This window comes from Eptesicus fuscus, chromosome 15, assembly GCF_027574615.1.
Source record: "Eptesicus fuscus isolate TK198812 chromosome 15, DD_ASM_mEF_20220401, whole genome shotgun sequence".
Classification (NCBI taxonomy): Eukaryota; Metazoa; Chordata; class Mammalia; order Chiroptera; family Vespertilionidae; genus Eptesicus; species Eptesicus fuscus.
In genome coordinates, this window is record NC_072487.1 from 72,089,290 (window position 1) to 72,109,041 (window position 19,752).

General features: G+C 38.4%; 1 protein-coding gene across 19 annotated transcripts in view; it reads right to left on the reverse strand.

Annotated features, from left to right (window-relative positions):
- The window catches only part of MAPKAP1 (MAPK associated protein 1), a 199,553-nt gene that overhangs the window by 164,983 nt on the left and 14,818 nt on the right, over positions 1–19,752 (reverse strand). For 15 of the 19 annotated variants that reach the window (XM_054726891.1, XM_028130852.2, XM_028130851.2 and 12 more), the window contains 3 exons: positions 11,030–11,357; positions 8,362–8,451; positions 5,838–5,986 (listed from right to left, as the gene is read on the reverse strand). In XM_054726891.1, coding sequence (XP_054582866.1) covers positions 5,838–5,986; positions 8,362–8,451; positions 11,030–11,288 — 498 coding nt within the window. In that variant the 5' untranslated portion in view covers positions 11,289–11,357. The remainder of the gene's footprint in view (positions 1–5,837; positions 5,987–8,361; positions 8,452–11,029; positions 11,358–19,752) is intronic. The other 4 variants (XM_054726898.1, XM_054726896.1, XM_054726897.1 and 1 more) reach the window with 1 other exon arrangement.

A 19,752-nucleotide genomic window follows, 5' to 3' on the forward strand; every position in this document is an offset into this window, starting at 1 on the left:
GATGTAAGGATGGATGGATGGATGGATGGACGGGTGGATGGATGGATGGACAGACCAATGAATCCACTCTGTATACCAGGAAGGTCAGTGGAAAGAAAAAAATCATTTGTGGTACATACAATATATTCGATGTGTAAAGCATCCCCATGCCCCAACCCCCAGCACAGGCCCAATCTCATTTCTTTTTTACATGTAAGAAAATTGAGGCTTACAAGAAGCAAACTCACCCAAAAGATATAATTGATTTGATCTAATCCATTCTGTCAGAGCTCAAGTTCACTGGTAAAGAGAAAATTCTTTTGTTTTTAAATTCTGAAAATTTCAATTATTAAGTGTTTTGTTTTCTCCATAACAATAGCTGTAAATTCTTGAGCAAGTCACTTTCTCTTTGTGAGCCTCACTTGCATATCCATAAAATGGAGATAATACTCCCTACATCACAGTTTTGTTATGATCGATTAAAAGAGGAAGATGCCAACATATATGTAGGAGATCAACTCTCAATCCCACCATCTCCAGTCCCCACCACACCTATAAGGATTGTGTCCTAGGTTCTCCCTAGGACCTCAGTGCTTTAAATTCATTCCAACCAGATTTAAACACTAATCAGGTAATTAATTAGCAAGGAAGAGGGTGGTACTACAAAGTAATCTCGTTATAAGAAAAATATGCCCATGTTTTACCTCTTGGTCCTCTAACCTCCAAGAATTACAATCAATATATTTTCGTAAATGACATCTGGCATCTGCCTCATTTAAAATTCTCTTACCAGGCTGGAGTGGCTCAGTTGGCTGAATGTCACCCAGTGCACCGAAGGGTTCTCTGGGTTCTGATATCTATTCTCTCTCTCTCTCTCTCTCTCTCTCTCTCTCTCTCTCTTTTCTCTCTCTTTTCTCTCTCTTTTCTCTCTCACACTTATACACACACACACACACACACACACACACACAATTTGTCTCTTAATGGGCACCAAGGAACACTCTTATGAAAAGGAAGGGGGTGGGGGAATGAGATTATTATGCAGCCAACTTCTCAGCCACCTGGGGGAGGGTGGGCACTGGCCAACTTGCAGGGTGCAGAGGAAAGAAGAAAGCTCTAAATCCAGAAAGCCCCTAGGCTCAAGGCCACACCTCCACTCAGGCAGCAATAAGCAAAAACTGCAGTCTAGAACATAACCAGCACGAAAAGTCCAGGTTATAATTTTTAGTAAGAAATCATGAAGCTAAAGTAGCTTAACATATCAGAGGGACCCATTCCCATGATAACAGCAAATATTCCAAGTTCAGATTTTTCCTCAAAAGGCAATTTTTTTTAACACGATTTCAATTTGCTGACCTTTTCTGTTTGCAGTATTTCTCAGTGGCTTCATGTTTTTCTGCAAAGTTTTAAGTGACTTTCTTTGAAGAGAACTATTTAATGCCAATAATTGTAGAAAACATTTGTTCATAATTATCCAGACATAGAATGGAACAATGCTGAAACAAGAGCAGCATGCAAAAATGTATTTAAGGACTATCATCCCAAAATGCTGCTAAAAGCTATTAACCAGTATGTGTTAATTGCCACAGCATTCATATTAATTTTCACTTCAGGCTCGACATTGTGGAATATTTCCCCTGATACATTTTAAACAAAGTTTAATTTAAGGAACTGCTTCTATCAACACTTATGAAAATTAACAGCCAAGCAATTAGCACTCATGAATTATCCCTTCCCCCATGCTCTCTGCAGCTTCCCTGTTAAAACAGTTTCTAACAGAGAAATGGTTACTTTCTAACAAGTTAGCATCATCCATGTCACAGTTGTCTATATGAACCAGAAGTGGTTCTGCCTTTTTAAGCACTTGCCAAGGCAAACATTCGCCCTACATGTAGAGTAGAATTTAACTAAGTCAAATAAGAAAGATATTTAACATTTTAGTAAACTGCCAAACAATTACTACTATGGAACTACCTTCTTACTTGATGTTTAAAAACATAGCCATTGCCAAAAATAAAAATACACAAAGGAAGTAATTATTTGTCTTTATCTTCCATTTAAAGTTAAAGGCCAAACCCCACTAGACTCCCTGGGCTTCCAACAGATAAACCACCTTCCTCCAGTCTGCTACACACCTTGTTTCATGACACTACTCTGAACTCCTGGCTTTAAGAGCTCATTTTCTCTGACTCCATCCTGTCAACAATCTAATAGGAGAGACAGCATCACTGGCCCCACCCTTTACAGAGAAAGAGGCAGAAGTGCTTCCTGGGGCTACATTTCTTGCTAAACAGGTCTTATCTCAATTAATCTTCATGAGGAAGATACACTGTCATCATCTCATTCCACATAAGAGGACTGGAGCTTCCAGAAGTGAAGTACGTGGCCTGAGATAACATCCTAAGTGGAGGAGTCAGGATTCAAACGCAACTCTTACCACAAAATAGGTCTGCTTGTAAGTTAAATTATACTGCTTCTCAATGTGCTAGCTAGGGGCTTTATCCTATAGGATTATCCAATCCGATGATCTCATCAGCTTGTGAGGAAGGAACTCTATTTTTCATAGGTAAAGAAACTGAAGTTTGGAGAGGTGAAGAAAACCAAACCAAGATGACACAACTGGCAATCGGTACTATTTATTTGGTAGTAACTGTATTGACAGGAAATGGACAGTTGAACTTCTGATGATCTATCTATATCTATCTATATACTAAAGCCTAAGCAACCAAACAACGGGTCAACCAGTCACTATGATGCACACTGACCACCAGGGGACAGACGTTCAATGCATAGGATCGGGCTCCCTCCTGTCTGGATCGGGCCTGTCAGGATTGGGTCCCTCCTGTCTGGATCAGGCCTGCGGGGATCAGGCTCCCTCCTGTCTGGATCAGGCCTGCGGGGATCAGGCTCCCTCCTGTCTGGATCAGGCCTGCGGGGATCAGGCTCCCTCCTGTCTGGATCAGGCTTTTGGGGATCAGGCTCCCTCCTGTCTGGATCAGGACTGTGGGGATCGGGCTCTCTCCTGTCTGGATCTGGCCTGCAGGGATCAGGCCGAAACTGGCTATCCAACATCCCCCAAGGGGTCCTGGATTGCGAGAGGGTGCAGGCCAGGCCGAGGGATCCCATCGATTCACAAATCTGTGCACTGAGCCTCTAGTTGATAATATTTGCAAACTCAGTTTAACTAAAATAGTGATGACTAACTAGCAAAAGCTTCTTAAGTGATAAGGCATGGAAAGGAAAGAGTTTGATGGTTCAAATATGACTTCATTTGAAACAAGTGGAGGGACAGGGCAGAAATCCACATAGTTAGGGGCACTTAAATCAGTGCCGAGTGTTTACTGCCTATCCATAGCGACCACTCCCTTAGCACTTCAAAGCAACTCCTTGTCATATCCAACAACATTTCCCACAAACAGTGAAGTCAGGAAGGGCACAAGAAGTTTTCTGATGGTCTCAACCTCTAGAAGAGAGTTTCTGTTTCGTTAATGAAGCTATTCAGAGGTCCTGTTTTCAACAAACCTGAAGAATTCGGACAGATGGTTCAACCTTGTTTTGCCTTATCCTACTAAGCCCTAAATCGAACCTCAATCTATCTTGGACTTTTTTCAAATGATCAGTAAATAGACTTATTCATAATCTATGAATCTAAAGGTAATACCACCAATTTGCCAAAGAAATAATATAAATATAATAATCCTGATAAAAACCATTGCCAAAATTACAGCAAAGCACATGCCTAAATAGAGCCTTCTCCTCTCAATTGTATGCCTTCAAGAAATTAATCAACCACAATTTAAAAAATGAAATTAACCAGCTACAGAAACGAAAAACTATTTGAAAGTATTCGCTTTAATTGAGCACAACAGCTGAGAGATGCTTACCCTTAGAATCAATAACACCAACAATCCAGTTTGCACAAACCGTCAGAACAAGATGTGCTAGCTTAACCACAATGTAATAGCAAAGCTATATCAAAAGCAAAATCCTTTTTTCAAACCTAATGCTAGCTTAATCTTAAGGAGGATTTCACAGCAGTTAGTCTCCTGAGGAAATACATAATTAAGTAGTTTTTTAGCATATTTAATTAGACCCCAAACTCTTCCCTGTCCCCTTCTCTCCCCAATTATGTACCATTTGCCCAAGAGACCTAAGCAACTCAGTTAATTATGTAAATAAGGCAAGCATTATTCCCAAGAAAAGCATTGTGAATAAATATAGGGGAAAAAACCTACATATTTTAGTGGCTTTAACAAACCTTTGAAAAATACATGGGAAAACCTTACATTTGAGGTAAAAAGCATGGTGTTCAATGACAAGATGGTGAATCATTTTAAAAGGACACTCATTTCACCTCTTAAATATGAGCTGAATAAGAATAAAATAATTTTAAGTTACAACAGCAACAAAAATTTAGTGCTGAACATCAAATGATTTATGGGAAGAATCAATCTGGAAATTATTAAAGTTGACTCTCACAGAAAAGGCTTTATTATCAAGGGGTTGACATGATCTTAACTCCAGAGGCAGCCATGGTGCTGTTATAACTACTACAATCCCATTATTATGCAATCACAAAATGCTAATTTGATCATTTTGAGGTGTTATTTGAATAGTCATTTTAATTTCTAGGTTACAAAAAGGCTTGACTCAAGTATAATTCTCTATTAATCATTGAGATGTCATTGAATATCATATTGATGCATTTCACAAAGATAAAGAAAGACTAATTTAATATGTACAGTACAATATCCTTCAAATATTAGCCACTTTCATTACATATCTGCCAAATGCATCAATATTAAAAATAGATGAGAACAAGGGTTTAATTATATTTTAGCAATTGTAATATGTAGGGTAATAATAAAATAGCATCTCATCACAAGATAGACTTATATAAATCTTTCTTAATCAATGTGTAATGGTGACTGCCCCACATTCTTTGATTACAAAGAGACTTGATATGACAAAAGCATCCAGAGTCTTAAGTGTAAACACACATCTAGCAAAAATAATTCCTTTGTGATTGACGAAATGGCTTCTTCACATTTTAAAAAAATTTCTCCTTGTTACTTTGGAAGTTAAATACCAAGCAGAGATCACAACCTTCTGACAAATTCAAACCTAAATATTTATATAAAAGAATCTAATAGTATGATGACGATGACAATTCTAGAATATAATATTTTAAAAGAGCTGTGCTATTTTGTTGGCATCAAAGCATTACCACATATTAATTATTCCAGCAATCACATTCTCAAACAATGGGTAGTTTCAGGCAATGGAAGAAAATAAATTCCAACCATGTAACCTAACCCGGTAACTTCTCACATATCCAAATGAATCAACTTAGTATTTAAGAAAAAAATCCTCTATAGCCCAACATGCCATTTCCAGAGGCTGACATTCTTGTCCCCTAGGGGGACCCTTCCTTCTCTTAGTTGCATTCCAGAAAAAATAAATTTATGGTTCAAGATAGGGCATTCACCCCAGATGGCTATTGTTGTGTTGGCTGTTGTCTTTTTGACAACCTAAGGGAAAAGAGGCCAGTGCCCCTGACTAAGTAGTCAGGTATTGCATGTTTCAAAAATTCTTGCAACACACTGGTTGAAAATCACAGACTTGCCCTGGCCTGCGGACTTAAGAGTCCCAGGTTCGATTCTGGTCAAGGGCGCATGCCCAGGTTGCGGGCTTGATCCCCAGTTGGGGGGCGTGCAGGAGGCAGCCAATCTATGATTCTCTTGCATCATTGATGTTTCTATCTCCCTCTTCCTTCCTCTCTGAAATAAATAAAAATATACATTAAAAAAAAGAAAGAAAATCATGGACTTAAAGACACAAAGTTTATTTTTACTTACCTTGCCATCAAATTTGGAATACTCATTAAAGGGGTTATTCAGCTGCAGAGGGCACTGCTCTAGGCGTACAGATAATATTGACTGCTTTCCAGAACTTGGAGGTTTCTCTTTGAGGGACTTTTTTTCAAATAATGACTTTAATTCTTGGGCTGTGATACAAGAGGAAGATAGAAACATCTTTGTGATTACACATAGAAAGACAGCCAGTCCACCTTACCTAAAAAGTCTTCTTTGGAACCTTAAGGAAGGAGGATCCAGGGACATATTCAGGTCTAATGTGCGAAAAAAAAAGCTTCATATACACCAATAAGAAACACACAGGTCAGGATTGTTAATTCAACTAGGGTTTAAGGACCGGGTTGGGGTTGGGGTGAGTCAGACAAACCAACAAAGCAGCCATTCTGTAAGAAACGCATTCATAGCTAGAGGACCTAAGCTTTCGCCTGGCTTTGCCACTACCTGGTGTGTAATCTGGAAAATTCACTAGATCTTTCTGGGCTTATCCAACTAGATAATTTTGAAGATCTCTCCTGACTCTAATATTCTGTGATTTTTGAATTATAGTTCCTCAAAGTCAAGGTGCACATCTTAATTAATCCTCTCACACTCTCCAATGTCACCTAGCACAAAAATCTGGAAGACAAAGTGATGAGGAAAAGGAGAGAGTATTATAATAATAGTATGGGGGGTTCATTATGCCATTCTCTCTATTTTTGTATATGTTTTAAATTTTCTATAATAAAAAGTTGTATTAAAGGAAATTTAAGCTAAAAATAAAAAAGTAGGTAACATATCACATCACTACTAGATCAAATCACTTCGCTGAGAGTAAAAATTACATTTCTTACAAGATCTTCCATGATCAAGTTTCCTACTACTTACTCCTCTGATTCCACTCTTCCCCTTATTCTACTCCAACCAATAAGCATCCTTTCCTTGCTATTCCTTGTATACATCAGGCACACAGAAACTTTTCATTTGCTGTTCGCTTGTCTTAGAACACTCATCTCCCAATATCTGTGTGGTTCACTCCTTCTCTGCCCAACCATCACCTTCCCAAAGAGTCCTTTCCTGCAACTGAGGCACGTGCCCTTGATTGGAATCGAACCTGCGACCCTTCAGCTAGCTTGTAGGTTGACACTCTATCCTCTGAGCCAAATTGGCCAAGGCAAGAGATTTTTAATATATATAAAAAAATATACAGGAAATCATGGAAATGAGATGCAAAAAAGGGATTTCTGGTTCTACAGGATCATCATTTAGAAGCAACCATTATGAAAATCAGACCCATTGAGCACACTCAGGTTTACAATCACAAGAGAAAGCAAGAACCACTTTACATAGTGTGGTTTAGCAGAGAGAGGTTGGCCTTTAGAGGCAGACAGTGCTAGATACAAAACATGGCTCTGTTCGGCACTACCACTTCCTAGCCTTGTAACTTTAGCAAATTTAATCTCTCTGAGCCTCCATCTCATCTGTCTCATCTAATCAATGATATCTACACCTTATAAGATCAGTGCATTGGAGGTAATGCAGAAGAACTGCTTAGAACAGCACTAGATAGGTGTTGGTGATAATTAGTAATCATTTAGATTGTTAGTTTTATAACAGTATACTATAGCAATGGAGTCAGTCAACAAAAATTTATTGGACATCTATTAAATGCAGAGTGGTACTGGGAGTTGCTAGGAAGGTATAGAAGGCAGACTGCAGGCATTTCTTTGAAAGGAGAAAAAAAAGTCTAGGAAACATGATATAAACATTAGAAAATATTTTAATAGCACTTTATTTGGAATTTTTTTCATGTGTTCTCTTATTGAGACTAAAGCTTTGAAAATACATAATGTGGCCAGCTTCTTAATAATACATTATCATATGAACATATACTGCAAATGCTAATAATACCAGTAACATAGTGGTTTTTAAGCTAAAGTGAAGAATTCGCATATATGCAACAGAGATTGTTACTGAGGCCATAATAAGGCAAGGTAAAGTCTAGGTTAGAACTGCCTGGAGAAATCTACAGCCCAGAGGCCCATCCAAATCAAAGGTACTCCTTGGTTCTAAGAACAAGGTACTAGCATGACAGTGTGTACAAAATGTGCCTGCCTCGCACATTTTGTACACACTGTGCAATCCCTGTGACCCAGACTGAAGAGTGGCACCCAAATGAAGAGTTCAAATCTCAAAACACAAGAGGTATCCACCCAGAGGATTGAAAAGGATGAATTAAGTCCTAACCAGTTTGGCTCAGTGGATAGAGCATCGGCCTGCGGACTCAAGGGTCCCGGGTTTGATTCCAGTCAAGGGCATGTACCTTGGTTGCGGGCACATACCCAGTAGGGAGCGTGCAGGAGACAGCTGACCGATGTTTCTCTCTCATCTATGTTTCTAACTCTCTATCCCTCGCCCTTCCTCTCTGTAAAAAATCAATAAAATTAAAAAATAAAAATAAAAACACTTGTATAATAATATACACTAAATATATAAATCTCACGTTAACAATGAAAATTATTCCATTTACCTGATTGCTTAGAATTTCTTTCTTTCCACTGAATATTCTTGCATTTGATTTGGTTTTGTCTCTCTTTTCGAAGTCGTTCTAATCTTTGAGCTTGAAAAGAAATATTATAACTATAAGTTTGTCAATGAAAGTTTACTATAAACAAAGACATAATTAACTACCTTTATATGAATAAAGATGTTTTATATTGTATATGTAGGAAAAAAAGTCATAAAATTTTAAAGGTGGCACCCCTGAAAAGCAAATACTAACAAAAACATGAAAATATTCTTGATTTATAATTGAAATTAGAGGATATAAAACATTAATAGAGATCATAAAGATAGTATTAACATGGAAGAGAATAATAAAATGTGAAAACTTCTGTGATTAATATGACATTTCATTATATAAATCATTAATAACGGTCTTAAAGGAATTTTAATGCACAAATGAACTGAAGTGAATATTACATTACAGGAATAAAATTACTGTTATGAATTACTCTACCCGTTTCAAAAATTAAAGATAAATGAACTCAGACTAGACTATTAAAGTTTTAAATATAAAATCCTTTATCTAAAAATCATGAAAATTATAAAATGTCAAAGCTATATAAATTAGCATAGCTTTTCTTCAGTGGGCTGAAATAGTTTATAGGTAGTAAAATAAATGATTTGTATCTTTGTAACATTAGTCAAATCTTAAAAAGAACAATTTTTCTTATACAAAATTTTAAGATATGCTGAAAGGATTAAAAAGTAAATTCCTTGGTCACAGGACACCCCACAATCTTAATTATATAAGTGCTATCTTAAGAAATTCAACAACAATAACAAATCATCACCTAAAATTATGCATTTGTGATTATATTACCACAGGCTGATTATCATAGGCAAAATCAGCTGAACCAATCTTTTAAATAAATATTGTCCAACATACATTAACAACATCCATATGGACCACAATGGAAAAGAAAGTCACAATTAATGCAATCTCTTTAAGTTAGTTTCCTATTACACTTCCTATTGTGGCACGATGCTAACAAAAAATAAATAAGTAAATTTCTCAAAGGTAGGAAATCATACACTCCTGCCTTAGCACTGTGGTAGGGAAACACAAACTAATCTTGCCAGAAATGTAAACTACACTGGCAAAAGCATTCTGACAATGCCACTGTATCTAACCAAATCCCACTCCATTCAATTGCAATTAATAAATGTGAAGGGTACAGCTGAAGTAATATAATCATGAAGCTCTCGATTGAGCAGCATTCTCCTACTGAAATCTATTCAACCTGTCATATAAGATATCATCTCAATAACCTACAAGGAAGTCAGTTTCAACTAGAGAACGAAGAATCAATGGTTCTAAATTATAGTCAAACCTTCACTCAAATCCTATTTTGATAAAAGTTCCTTTAGATACTAGAAAATGCTATTAATTATTTTCATCATGAGAACAAATTATTCTTTGTGGATGTCACAGAACACTGAATTGTGAACCAAAATTTTAACATGTCTTTCTCTGTAAATTGTAACCTGCTCTACCTGCAGTTTTCTTCAAGTATTTTCAATGTTCTACCACATCTCCTACCACTACTTTTCTTGGGAGCAACAGCAGGTTACTGTTACTGATTAGATTATATTTTCTGATTTATTGCCCCCCCCCCCGAAAAAAAAGATCTCCTAGAATACCCTGATATAGAACAATTATATATTCTAAATAATTTATCTGTCGCAGTAAAGGCCTTGGTTCATCACATTTCTCTTGAAATGCTTCCAAAAAAATAAAGCTGGAAAATGGGCAATGATAAACTTTTAAAAACTAATGACTAAATATATATATCAAAGTTAAGTACTTTCAAGCCACAAAGATCAAAGTGCAGAGATCAACTTAAGAAAAAAAGGTAATGTATCAAAAACAGGAGCACCTTTTCTAATTCACACCCAATGTAGGAATTCCTATTCAAAAAGCAGCCCCAGTAAATATTCAGCTATCTCCTTCTAATCTCCAACCCTTACAATTCCTCCAAGGGCAAGAACCGTCTCAGGCAGCAGCCCTCCTTGGCTGGTCAGCTGCCTATCTAAAAGGTTTTGTATTGCCTGGCTGGTGTGGCTTAGCAGTGGAGCATCCACCTATGAACGAGGAGGTCAGGGTTCAATTCCCAGTCGAGGCACATGCCTAGGTTGCATGCTTGATCCCCAGTAGGGGGCGTGCAGGAGGCAGCCAATCAATGTTTCACTCATCACTGATGTTTCTATCTCTCTTCCTTTCCTTCCTCTCTGAAATCAATAAAAATGTATTAAAAAGAAAAAAGGTTCTGTATTATGTCAACCTGAAATCTGCCTCCCAGCAGTCTACCTACTAGGACCGATGTTGCTTTGTTGAAGATTCTTAAACAAGTCCCTTCCTACAGACTTTAGAAATAGAACACCCAACATGCCCCTAATAGCCAACTTTTTCACTATACCTCTTCTACTTCCTTCTAATAGCATCATTCCAGAGGCTCTCTCCATTCAGCAGTGGAGATGGACATACTGCTTTGACCCATTCTTGGTGTTAAGACATGCATACTCCTGTTTACACACTGAGACTTTGCCATTAAATCTAGTCCAACATTATGCATTATTCTATAAGATTGTTTAGTGATGTAAAGCTCAGAACATGACTAAAAGGCAATGTTTACCTGTATTTGAGCGTCTTCTAATACCAAAGTCCCAACTTGAGGTAATATCGACTGACTGGGCATATACATAGCCCTGAGTCTCACCATTGCTTCCCTGAATGTCTGACCCACTGTCTCCAGTCATTGAAGGAGGATGAATCTTCTCTAGGTCAACATCATGATCAATGAGAACCATCTCACACATTCCTGTGTCATCACTGGTCACATGTGACTGTCGAATATGAGCTAGAATGATAGTTGGATTGTCCAAGAAGGCCATCCTTTCTGTGGGCCAGTTTCCTTAAAAGGCTATTTTCTCCTCTTCATATTGTTTCACAGGCTCACCTACCTGGAAACACAACGTACATAGCAATATTTAAGAATAAGGCAGAATAACTTTTCAAACAAATACAATGTGGTAAAATGCTACCGTGAAAATCAACATTTATTCCTGTACCTAGGAGCTTAAAAGGATTAAGTCTAAAGTGAAAGGAAATCCTTATAGGCATTAAGGGCTAAGGCTCCAGTCAATGAGGTCTCCTTGGTATCAAGAGAGGATAGCTTGCTCTCTTGCAAAACAAATAATAGTAACTCCTTAGTCCACTCAAGGTATATAACTACCGTTAAAACAATACACTTTCCTTTCTTTCTCCCTTTATTCCATGCAGTCTTCTCATCACTTTATAAAGTGATAGAAGAACAAGTTGTATTTTCCTCAAACGATATGCTGAAGTATTAAACTGCATTTCTTCATATGGTTGTGAAGTATCTAATGGTTGTGAAGTATCTAATAGGGCACAGACAACGCTTTCTGAGTTACTAGGAAATTTACAAAAATGTACTACCAAAGTAATTTTGTTCAATAAATACATGTTCCTTTCTTCTGACTTAAAATAGTATTGTGCTTTTTAAAATAAAACTTATTAATCAAACTTGTCTCTTACTAGATTAATTTCTTATTTTAGAAACCTAATTATAAGGACTGCTTCCTGAACCCTATTAAAACTGCAATGCTGTTTATTTTGGGAACAAGATGGTACCTCCTCAGTTGTATGGGAATACGCAACAAAGAAAATATTACAGAACAGTGGTTAAGAACCTAAGGCCCTATCGGCAAAACTGGGTTCAAATTCTGGCCCTATCACTTGCTAGCTATGTGATGTTGGTCAAAATAATGTTAACCTCTTCCAGCCTGTTTTCTTTATTTATTTATAAAATGGGAATCTCATACAGAAGATAATGCAGATAAAGTGCTCAAAAGAGTACCTGGCAATAACTAAATATTAGCTGCTATAATTTCAGCTTTCAATTTTTGTTTCAAGTAAGCCTAAAATACATCAACAATTTGCCCTTCTCTAGTCAAGTCACAGCAGGTAAATCAAGTGTGTGCTTCCTTTGTAACAGAGGACTCTGCAGGTCATCTGAGTCACCTCCCTGCTCCTCTAAAATCATTAGGAAGTACAACAATGTGAGAGCTGGATTGAATTTGTTCCTTCAACAGTCCTAGAATTTATTTTTAGAAAGACCTATATAACACCAGATTTTCTTGTCATTTGTTTCTTCTAGAAATGAAACATGGGGGAAATCTAGTTAATAAATCATTATAGCTAACAGGTTTTAAAATTTTCTGTCTGGTAATATATTCTATTGGCATCACTTGGTGGTTCTTAAAATAAAAATACTGAAATTAAGAAAAAGTTTAACTGAGGAGCATCACTAACCAAGTGAATTACATTATCTCAGTTTTTTTAAAAATATAATCACTGAGGTCCTAGCCGGCTTGGCTCAGCCTGCGGATTGAAGGGTCCCAGGTTCGATTCCGGCCAAGCGCACATGCTTGGGTTGTGGGCTCGATCTCCAGTAGGGGGCGTGCAGGAGGCAGCCGATCAATGATTCTCTATCATCATTGATGTTTCTATCTCTCCTTCTCCCTTTCTCTCTGAAATCAATAAAGAAATATATTTAAAAACAAATATATATATTCACGGAGTACTTATTTTACACAGGGGCTAATGGGAAATGCAAAGTTAAGTAAGGGATCCATGAATGAAAAGTTTATACCCTAACACACACCTAGTATGTCTCTGAATACAATGTGATTCTTCTAAGTGTCAAGTTTCTGAGGCATTCAGTCTCAGAAATGTTAATGTCAGCTCACCATTTTAAATGGATTAATCAAAAAAATATTACAGAATTTGCCCTGGCCAGTGTGCTCAGTGGTTACAGAGCCTACTTGAGCACTGAAGGGTAGCAGGTTTGATCCCAGACACCAGTCAGGGCACATGCAGGAAGCAACCAATCAATGTCTCTCTCTCTCTCTCCCTCTCCCTCTCCTCTCCTCACTCCCTTCTACTCAATGGAAAAAATATCCTCGGGTGAGGATTAACAAAAAAACAAAAAAAAATAAAACATTACAGAATTAACAGGGAACATTTAAGTTTCACTTATAAAAATAAAAACTTTTGCCCGGCCAGTGTGGCTCAGTTGGTTGACATTGGCCTATGAACCAGTAGGTCACGGTTCAATTCCCAATAGGGGCACATGCCTGGGTTTCGGGAGGCAGCCAATCAATGATTACTATCTCTCTCACCCTCTCCCTTCCTCTCTGAAATCAATAAAAATATATTTTAAAAGTAAATAAATAAAAACTTCTTATATAGCCACAAAATAATGTATACAACCACAGAATTACTTATAAATGAGAATTTCTGTTTTGTAACAGAATCATAGGATCAAAGATCACCAGAGCTGCAAATATCCTCACTGCAATCACGATAAGCGTCTACCCCATAAAGGGAAGGCAACTAGTTGCCAGCAAAAGAGGGGCAGGTGCTTTCAACCTGATGTTGAATCGTTCTCCCCTGCAAAAACAAGGGCTTCAGCAAGGAACCACACGTTTAATGGATGTTCTGGCACTGAAGAGTCACATAGCAAAGGGCAAAGCAACAAAAGTAGTATACTGAAGTACCCTCCTTCTTTTCAAGGAAAAGGGTCTTGCTCCATCACTTCTTATGAAGAAAAGAGTTATGGGCAAACACTTGTGATGGCACACACCAACTCCCTAATTTTATCCTTACAGAACTAAGCCCTTAAAACATCCCAACATGAAAAGATATCTTCTCTATTAATACGTTATGACTTCATACAATGAGGAATCTGTATGACTCACTCAACAAATAATGCATTCAATACCAGTTCTTTTTAAAAAAATATTTTTATTGATTTTTTTTAAAGAGAGAGGAAGGGTGTGAAAGAGAAGCATTGACTGGCTGCCTCCTGCATGCTGCCCACCAGGGATCGAGCCTGCAACCCGGGCACATGCCCTGCCTGGGAATCGAACAGGCAACCTTTCGGTGCATAGGATGACGCCCAACCAACTGGGCCACACTGGCCAGGGCATACTGGTTCTGAGAGGCAACTCCCTACAGGATGCCTGGGAAATGTGCTTTCCACCTCCTATGACAAATACTTGAGGATTCAGACTGTAAGTCTCTAAGACAGGGGCTATAACACCACATCCCTTCTGGCAACAAAGGATCTTATACATTTCAGGAATTCAAAAAATGTTGCTGCCTGACTTCCAAGGACTATACACTTCTGTTGTAGAGATTAGACATATATGAACATGTCATGTGTAAGAGAGATTATAAAGAAAGGATTGCCTTTTTTCTATTAATACAAATACAAGAACTCTTCAATGTGCTCTTCAAAATTGTCACCTTGGGACACTATCAACTTATTCCAACACTACTTTTAAAACCAAATAGTATATTTTAAATCACTTAAAGAGCAGCAAATTATCATTTGAAGGTAGATTTGATTTCTAACACAAAGATATTCTGAACACAGGTTAAAACAAGTTATTTTCTCTCATCAGTTGTAAAAAGATTAAAGATGTTTAAAATTAATGTTGGCTGGGGTTCAGAAAAATGGGACTTTTTGATGGGTAATTTAGATGGAAAAGTTCTGTAAGATAGAGGTGGTGTTTGCACAACAATGTGAGTGTACTTAATGGCCTTGAACTGTACACTTGAAAATGGTTAAAATGGTAAATATTATGTTATATATATTTCACCTCATTTTTAAATTTAAATTTTAAAAAAAGATCTATGAAGTGCCAGATTAAACAAAATTAAATGTTTTCTTCTTGCTGTTTTTAGCACTTTTCAAAGCTTTTAAACTACTAATGTATATTGTGAAGCTCCAAGAGTGGGGAATCTAGTAACACAACATATTCCAAATCCCAAACTTATCTGATCCCTAAACATTTTTTCCCCCTATGAAAACTATAATAAATCAATGTATAACAAGTTTCAGAGAACATCGTTTAGAAATGCTGCTCTACACTTTTACAAATGCTATTTCTTCGGGCCCTGAATGACGTTCCTGGATGCCACCAATCCTTGCCTGTGAGATAGTTGGTCCTTTTTTTATACCTTTAGGCCATCGGATAAACAATAATTTCAGGCACCAGGAAGTCTGTTCCCCTAAGATGTCCTACCTTTCAAAGGTTCTCCCACTTTTTAACTTCAGGGTCCTCAAAACATACAGTTTTACCAAAACTGGAAGCAATGGAGACATCATGCAGAGTAGGAGGATGTTAAGAGATGTCCCATAATAATATGACCATTTTTAATGTACTGGGTGGGTCTCCTTTTATACTTCATTCATTCATTCAACAAATACTTATTAAGTTCCAACTATGTGCTTAGTGTGGTTCTAGGTACAATGTGGATGCAATTGCCACTTTACATAACCATTTGTGTTCATTAATGATCATGTAACTTTCCTGTGGTAACTTGGCACATGCCCTATAGACTTTCGATTCCAATAATTACAGACTGTTATTGTTCTTTGTGATTAAGCCCCAGTGGTCGGCAAACTCATTAGTCAACAGAGCGGCAAACTGCGGCTCGCGGCAGTTTGCCGACCACTGCCCTACACATAGGGGAAGGGAGAGAAAGATAGGGAGGGAGAGAGGGAGAGGGAGGGAGGGAGGGAGAGAGGGAGAGAGGGAGAGAGAGAGAGGGAGAGAGAGAGAGGGGGTGGGGAGACATCAATCGGTTGCCTTCCCATACATGCCCTGACCAAGGATCAAACTCAAAACCTTTCAGTGTAAGGGGATGATGCTCCAACCAACTGAACCACACTGGCCAGGACAACACAAATATATTTTTAATAATAACTTTACACACATACACCCTCCAAACTTACTTCTAATAGCTTATAAAAAAACACATAAGGTACAACATAGTAAAAAAGTAGATGAGAAAAGTGGCAAAGGGGAAGTCACTCAGAATGAATCCATAAGCCAGTGCATGGCACAGATCTTGTACATTTCCTACAGGTAGACTGCAGAATCTCTGAAGCAAATTTTACAGATGAAAATGCTGAAAAGTTTTCAGACAGCTAAGAAGTACAAGAATCAAATCGAAGAGCTTGGGATCTTAACTACTATACAGCCTCTCTAAACAGAAGAACAAATAATTATCCTATATAATAATAGACAAATATGCAAATTGACCATACCTCCGACACATCAACAAGCCACACCCACAAGCCACGCCCACCATCCAATCAGAGCGAGTATGCAAATTAACCCAAACCAAGATGGCTACAGCCACAGAGAGCAAGGTTTCCTAGGTAACAGAGGAAGCCAAGCTTTCTGCCAGCCGTTGCAGGCCTAAGCCTCCACTCAAGCTACAAAGTTTCAATTATAGAAGGTAAACAAATTCAAACAAATGGCGGCAGAATGGAGCTTGAGAGAGCAGGCCAGGGTTGCCGCCAGCAACAGGGGAAGCAAAGCTTTCCACACTCCCTGGCCAGGCCCACCCGCTTAAGGCAACAAAGTTACAATTATAACCCCAACACAAATGGCTGTGGGCCTCGGAGGGAGCCCCAGGCTTGGCTCTGCTCCAGGCTACAAAGTTTTAATTGTAGAAGGAAAATAAATTCCAGATACCAGGGCCTCTGCTTGCGTTGCCAGGGGGCGTGGCCTGCCTGCAAACCACCACAGGCCCCTCACTCAGGCTGACCCACGCTCCAAGGGTACCCCACCCTGATCAGGGACACCCTTCAGGGCAAACCAGCTGTCCTGCCCCCATGTGGACACAGGATGGCCACCACAAGATGGCCAGCAGGAGAGGGCAGTTGGGAGGCACCTGGCCTGCAAGGGAGGGCAGTTGAGAGGGACCAAGCCTACAAGGGAGGGCAGTTGGAGGTGATCAACCCTGCAGGAGAGGGCAGTTAGGGGTGACCAGGCCGGCAGAGGAGGGAAGTTGGGGACAAACAGGCTGGCAGCAGAGTGGTTATGGGGTGATCAGGCTGGCAGGCAGAAGTGATTAGGGGCAATCAGGAAGGCAGGCAGGCAAGCAGTTGGGAGCCAAGCAGTCCTGGATTGTGAGAGGGATGTCCGACTGCCCGTTTAGGCCCGATCCCTGGCCTAAACGGACAGTCGGACATCCCTTGAGGGGTCCCAGATTGGAGAGGGTACAGGCTGGGCTGAGGGACAACCCCCCTCCGTGCACGAATTTCGTGCACTGGGCCTCTAGTAATAGTTATAATAAGCATGATTTTTAAATATCCTGACATTGAGCCTTTTGAGTTCTGGGGCCTGAGAGAAATTTCTTCCATGGGTCTCTTTTATTTATTTATTTTATTGATATATATATATATATATATTTTTTTTTTACAGAGAGGAAGGGAGAGAGAGTGGGATAGAGAGTTAGAAACATCGATGAGAGAGAAATATTGATCAGCTGCCTCCTGCACACCTCCTACTGGGGATGTGCCTGCAACCAAGGAACATGCCCTTGACTGGAATAGAATCTGGGACCTTTCAGTCCGTAGGACGACTCTCTGTCCACTGAGCCAAACCAGTTAGGGCTCCATGGGTCTTTATGAAAGATGTAAGACAGCAAATGTATTATGCAGTAAACTAGACCCTTACTTAGCCTCTCCTCCACTAATGCAACAGAGAATTGTTGAAGAGCAAGATATAAACAGTGCATGCAATGATTGCTCAAATATAAAAGTCACAACATTTTACACACGAAAGGAACTTCAGAGATCATCTACTTGTTGACCTGAAACCACAGAGGATGGGTGTCCTTTAAATTCTCAGTTAGGTCTAACTATCTTTTTGTAAAAATCCCTAGAGATTCGTGCAACTTCAGCTACAAAGTCCATACCTAAAAATTCTGTTTCTTTTGTTTCTTTAAATAACCCCCATAAGCAAATGAGCCCTAAGAACCTGAGATAGGCAGCAACATGGTTTAAAATGCTCAAGTTGAGCCAAAACCGGTTTGGCTCAGTGGATAGAGCGTCGGCCTTTGGACTGAAAGGTCCCAGGTGCGATTCCGGTCAAGGGCATGTACCTTGGTTGCGGGCACATCCCCAGTAGGGGGTGTGCAAGAGGCAGCTGATTGATGTTTCTCTCTCATCGATGCTTCTAACTCTCTATCCCTTTCTCTTCCTCTCTGTAAAAAATCAATAAAATATATTTTTTTTTAAAAAAAAATAAATAAATAAAATGCTCAAGTTCAGCCAATGGCTAAAAGGAAATTCCGCTTCTTGAACTTTCAACACTCCAAACACTCACTTCTCTGCCAGACAGACTTCAAGTCCCCTCACCTGCAATCTGTGAAAACTTGTCTAAAAATAAGCAACAGCCTGAGGCTTCTCAAAGGTCTGCAAACTCCCAATCAAAAATTACTGCTGCCCCATCAATGTGTCATATAAATGTTGGCATGTTAATTGTGTATTTATAAGATTGTTAATGGTTAGTTAATTTACCTCCCACACTATTATTGTACTTGAAATGATTTAACGTCTGCTGAGGGAGTTAACAACATGTAACAGCAGATGCGAGAATTTTTTTTTTTTTACCTTTCCACACTGTACCCCCACTTCATGCTATTAGCGTTAGGCAAGTTAAACACGATTCCTATACAAGATTCCTTAGTGTTATAGAAGTACTCACATTTATTTTTCACAAAAAGGAATGATCACAAGTTAGAAATACAAAAGCCTTTTTATTATATGCGAAGTCTTTCAACAGCCCCTTTTTTAAACTAAGATTTCAACATTCTTCGATCTAGTTAAAGTTTTGAATTCATACCTCCTGGAATTTGAAAATAATTGAAATGACCATTAAAATAAAATGCACCTTATTGCTTTTAAATCTCTTTTTCTAACACTCTCCAATTTAACTCTAAATTAAATCTTCATTTATTTTTTAGACCAGCAAAAAAAAAAATTAAGCTTTTTTTCCCCTAGGGGAATTAAAATCTCCTCTAAGTAAAAATGTCTAATTTCATTACACAGTAAATAGTGAGATCCTATATCTGGAGTTTAATTTTTCCTTTCACATTTTTACTTCTATATTTTAACTAAAGGTACTTACTAGACTAAATCAAAACAACAGAAATGAAATGCTTGTATCTTCTTTTGAATAAGAGGTTCATTTACTACATCATTGCGAGGTAGGCACTGGGAATCCTACAAAAATTTATATAAACACTGGCCTGCATCCTCCAGAGACTGCTTTTACTGATCTAACAGCAACATAAGGCCAATACATATTAACCACCAAATGAGATACAAAGACAATTATGTTTTCCAAGAAGGCTTCAGGAAGGAAGAGGGTCCCATTTAAGGATGGCTAAGCTTTCATTAGGCAGAATCACAGAGAACAGTAATAGATGACATTTACTAAGCTTGTCCTATCAGCTGTACTTTTCATG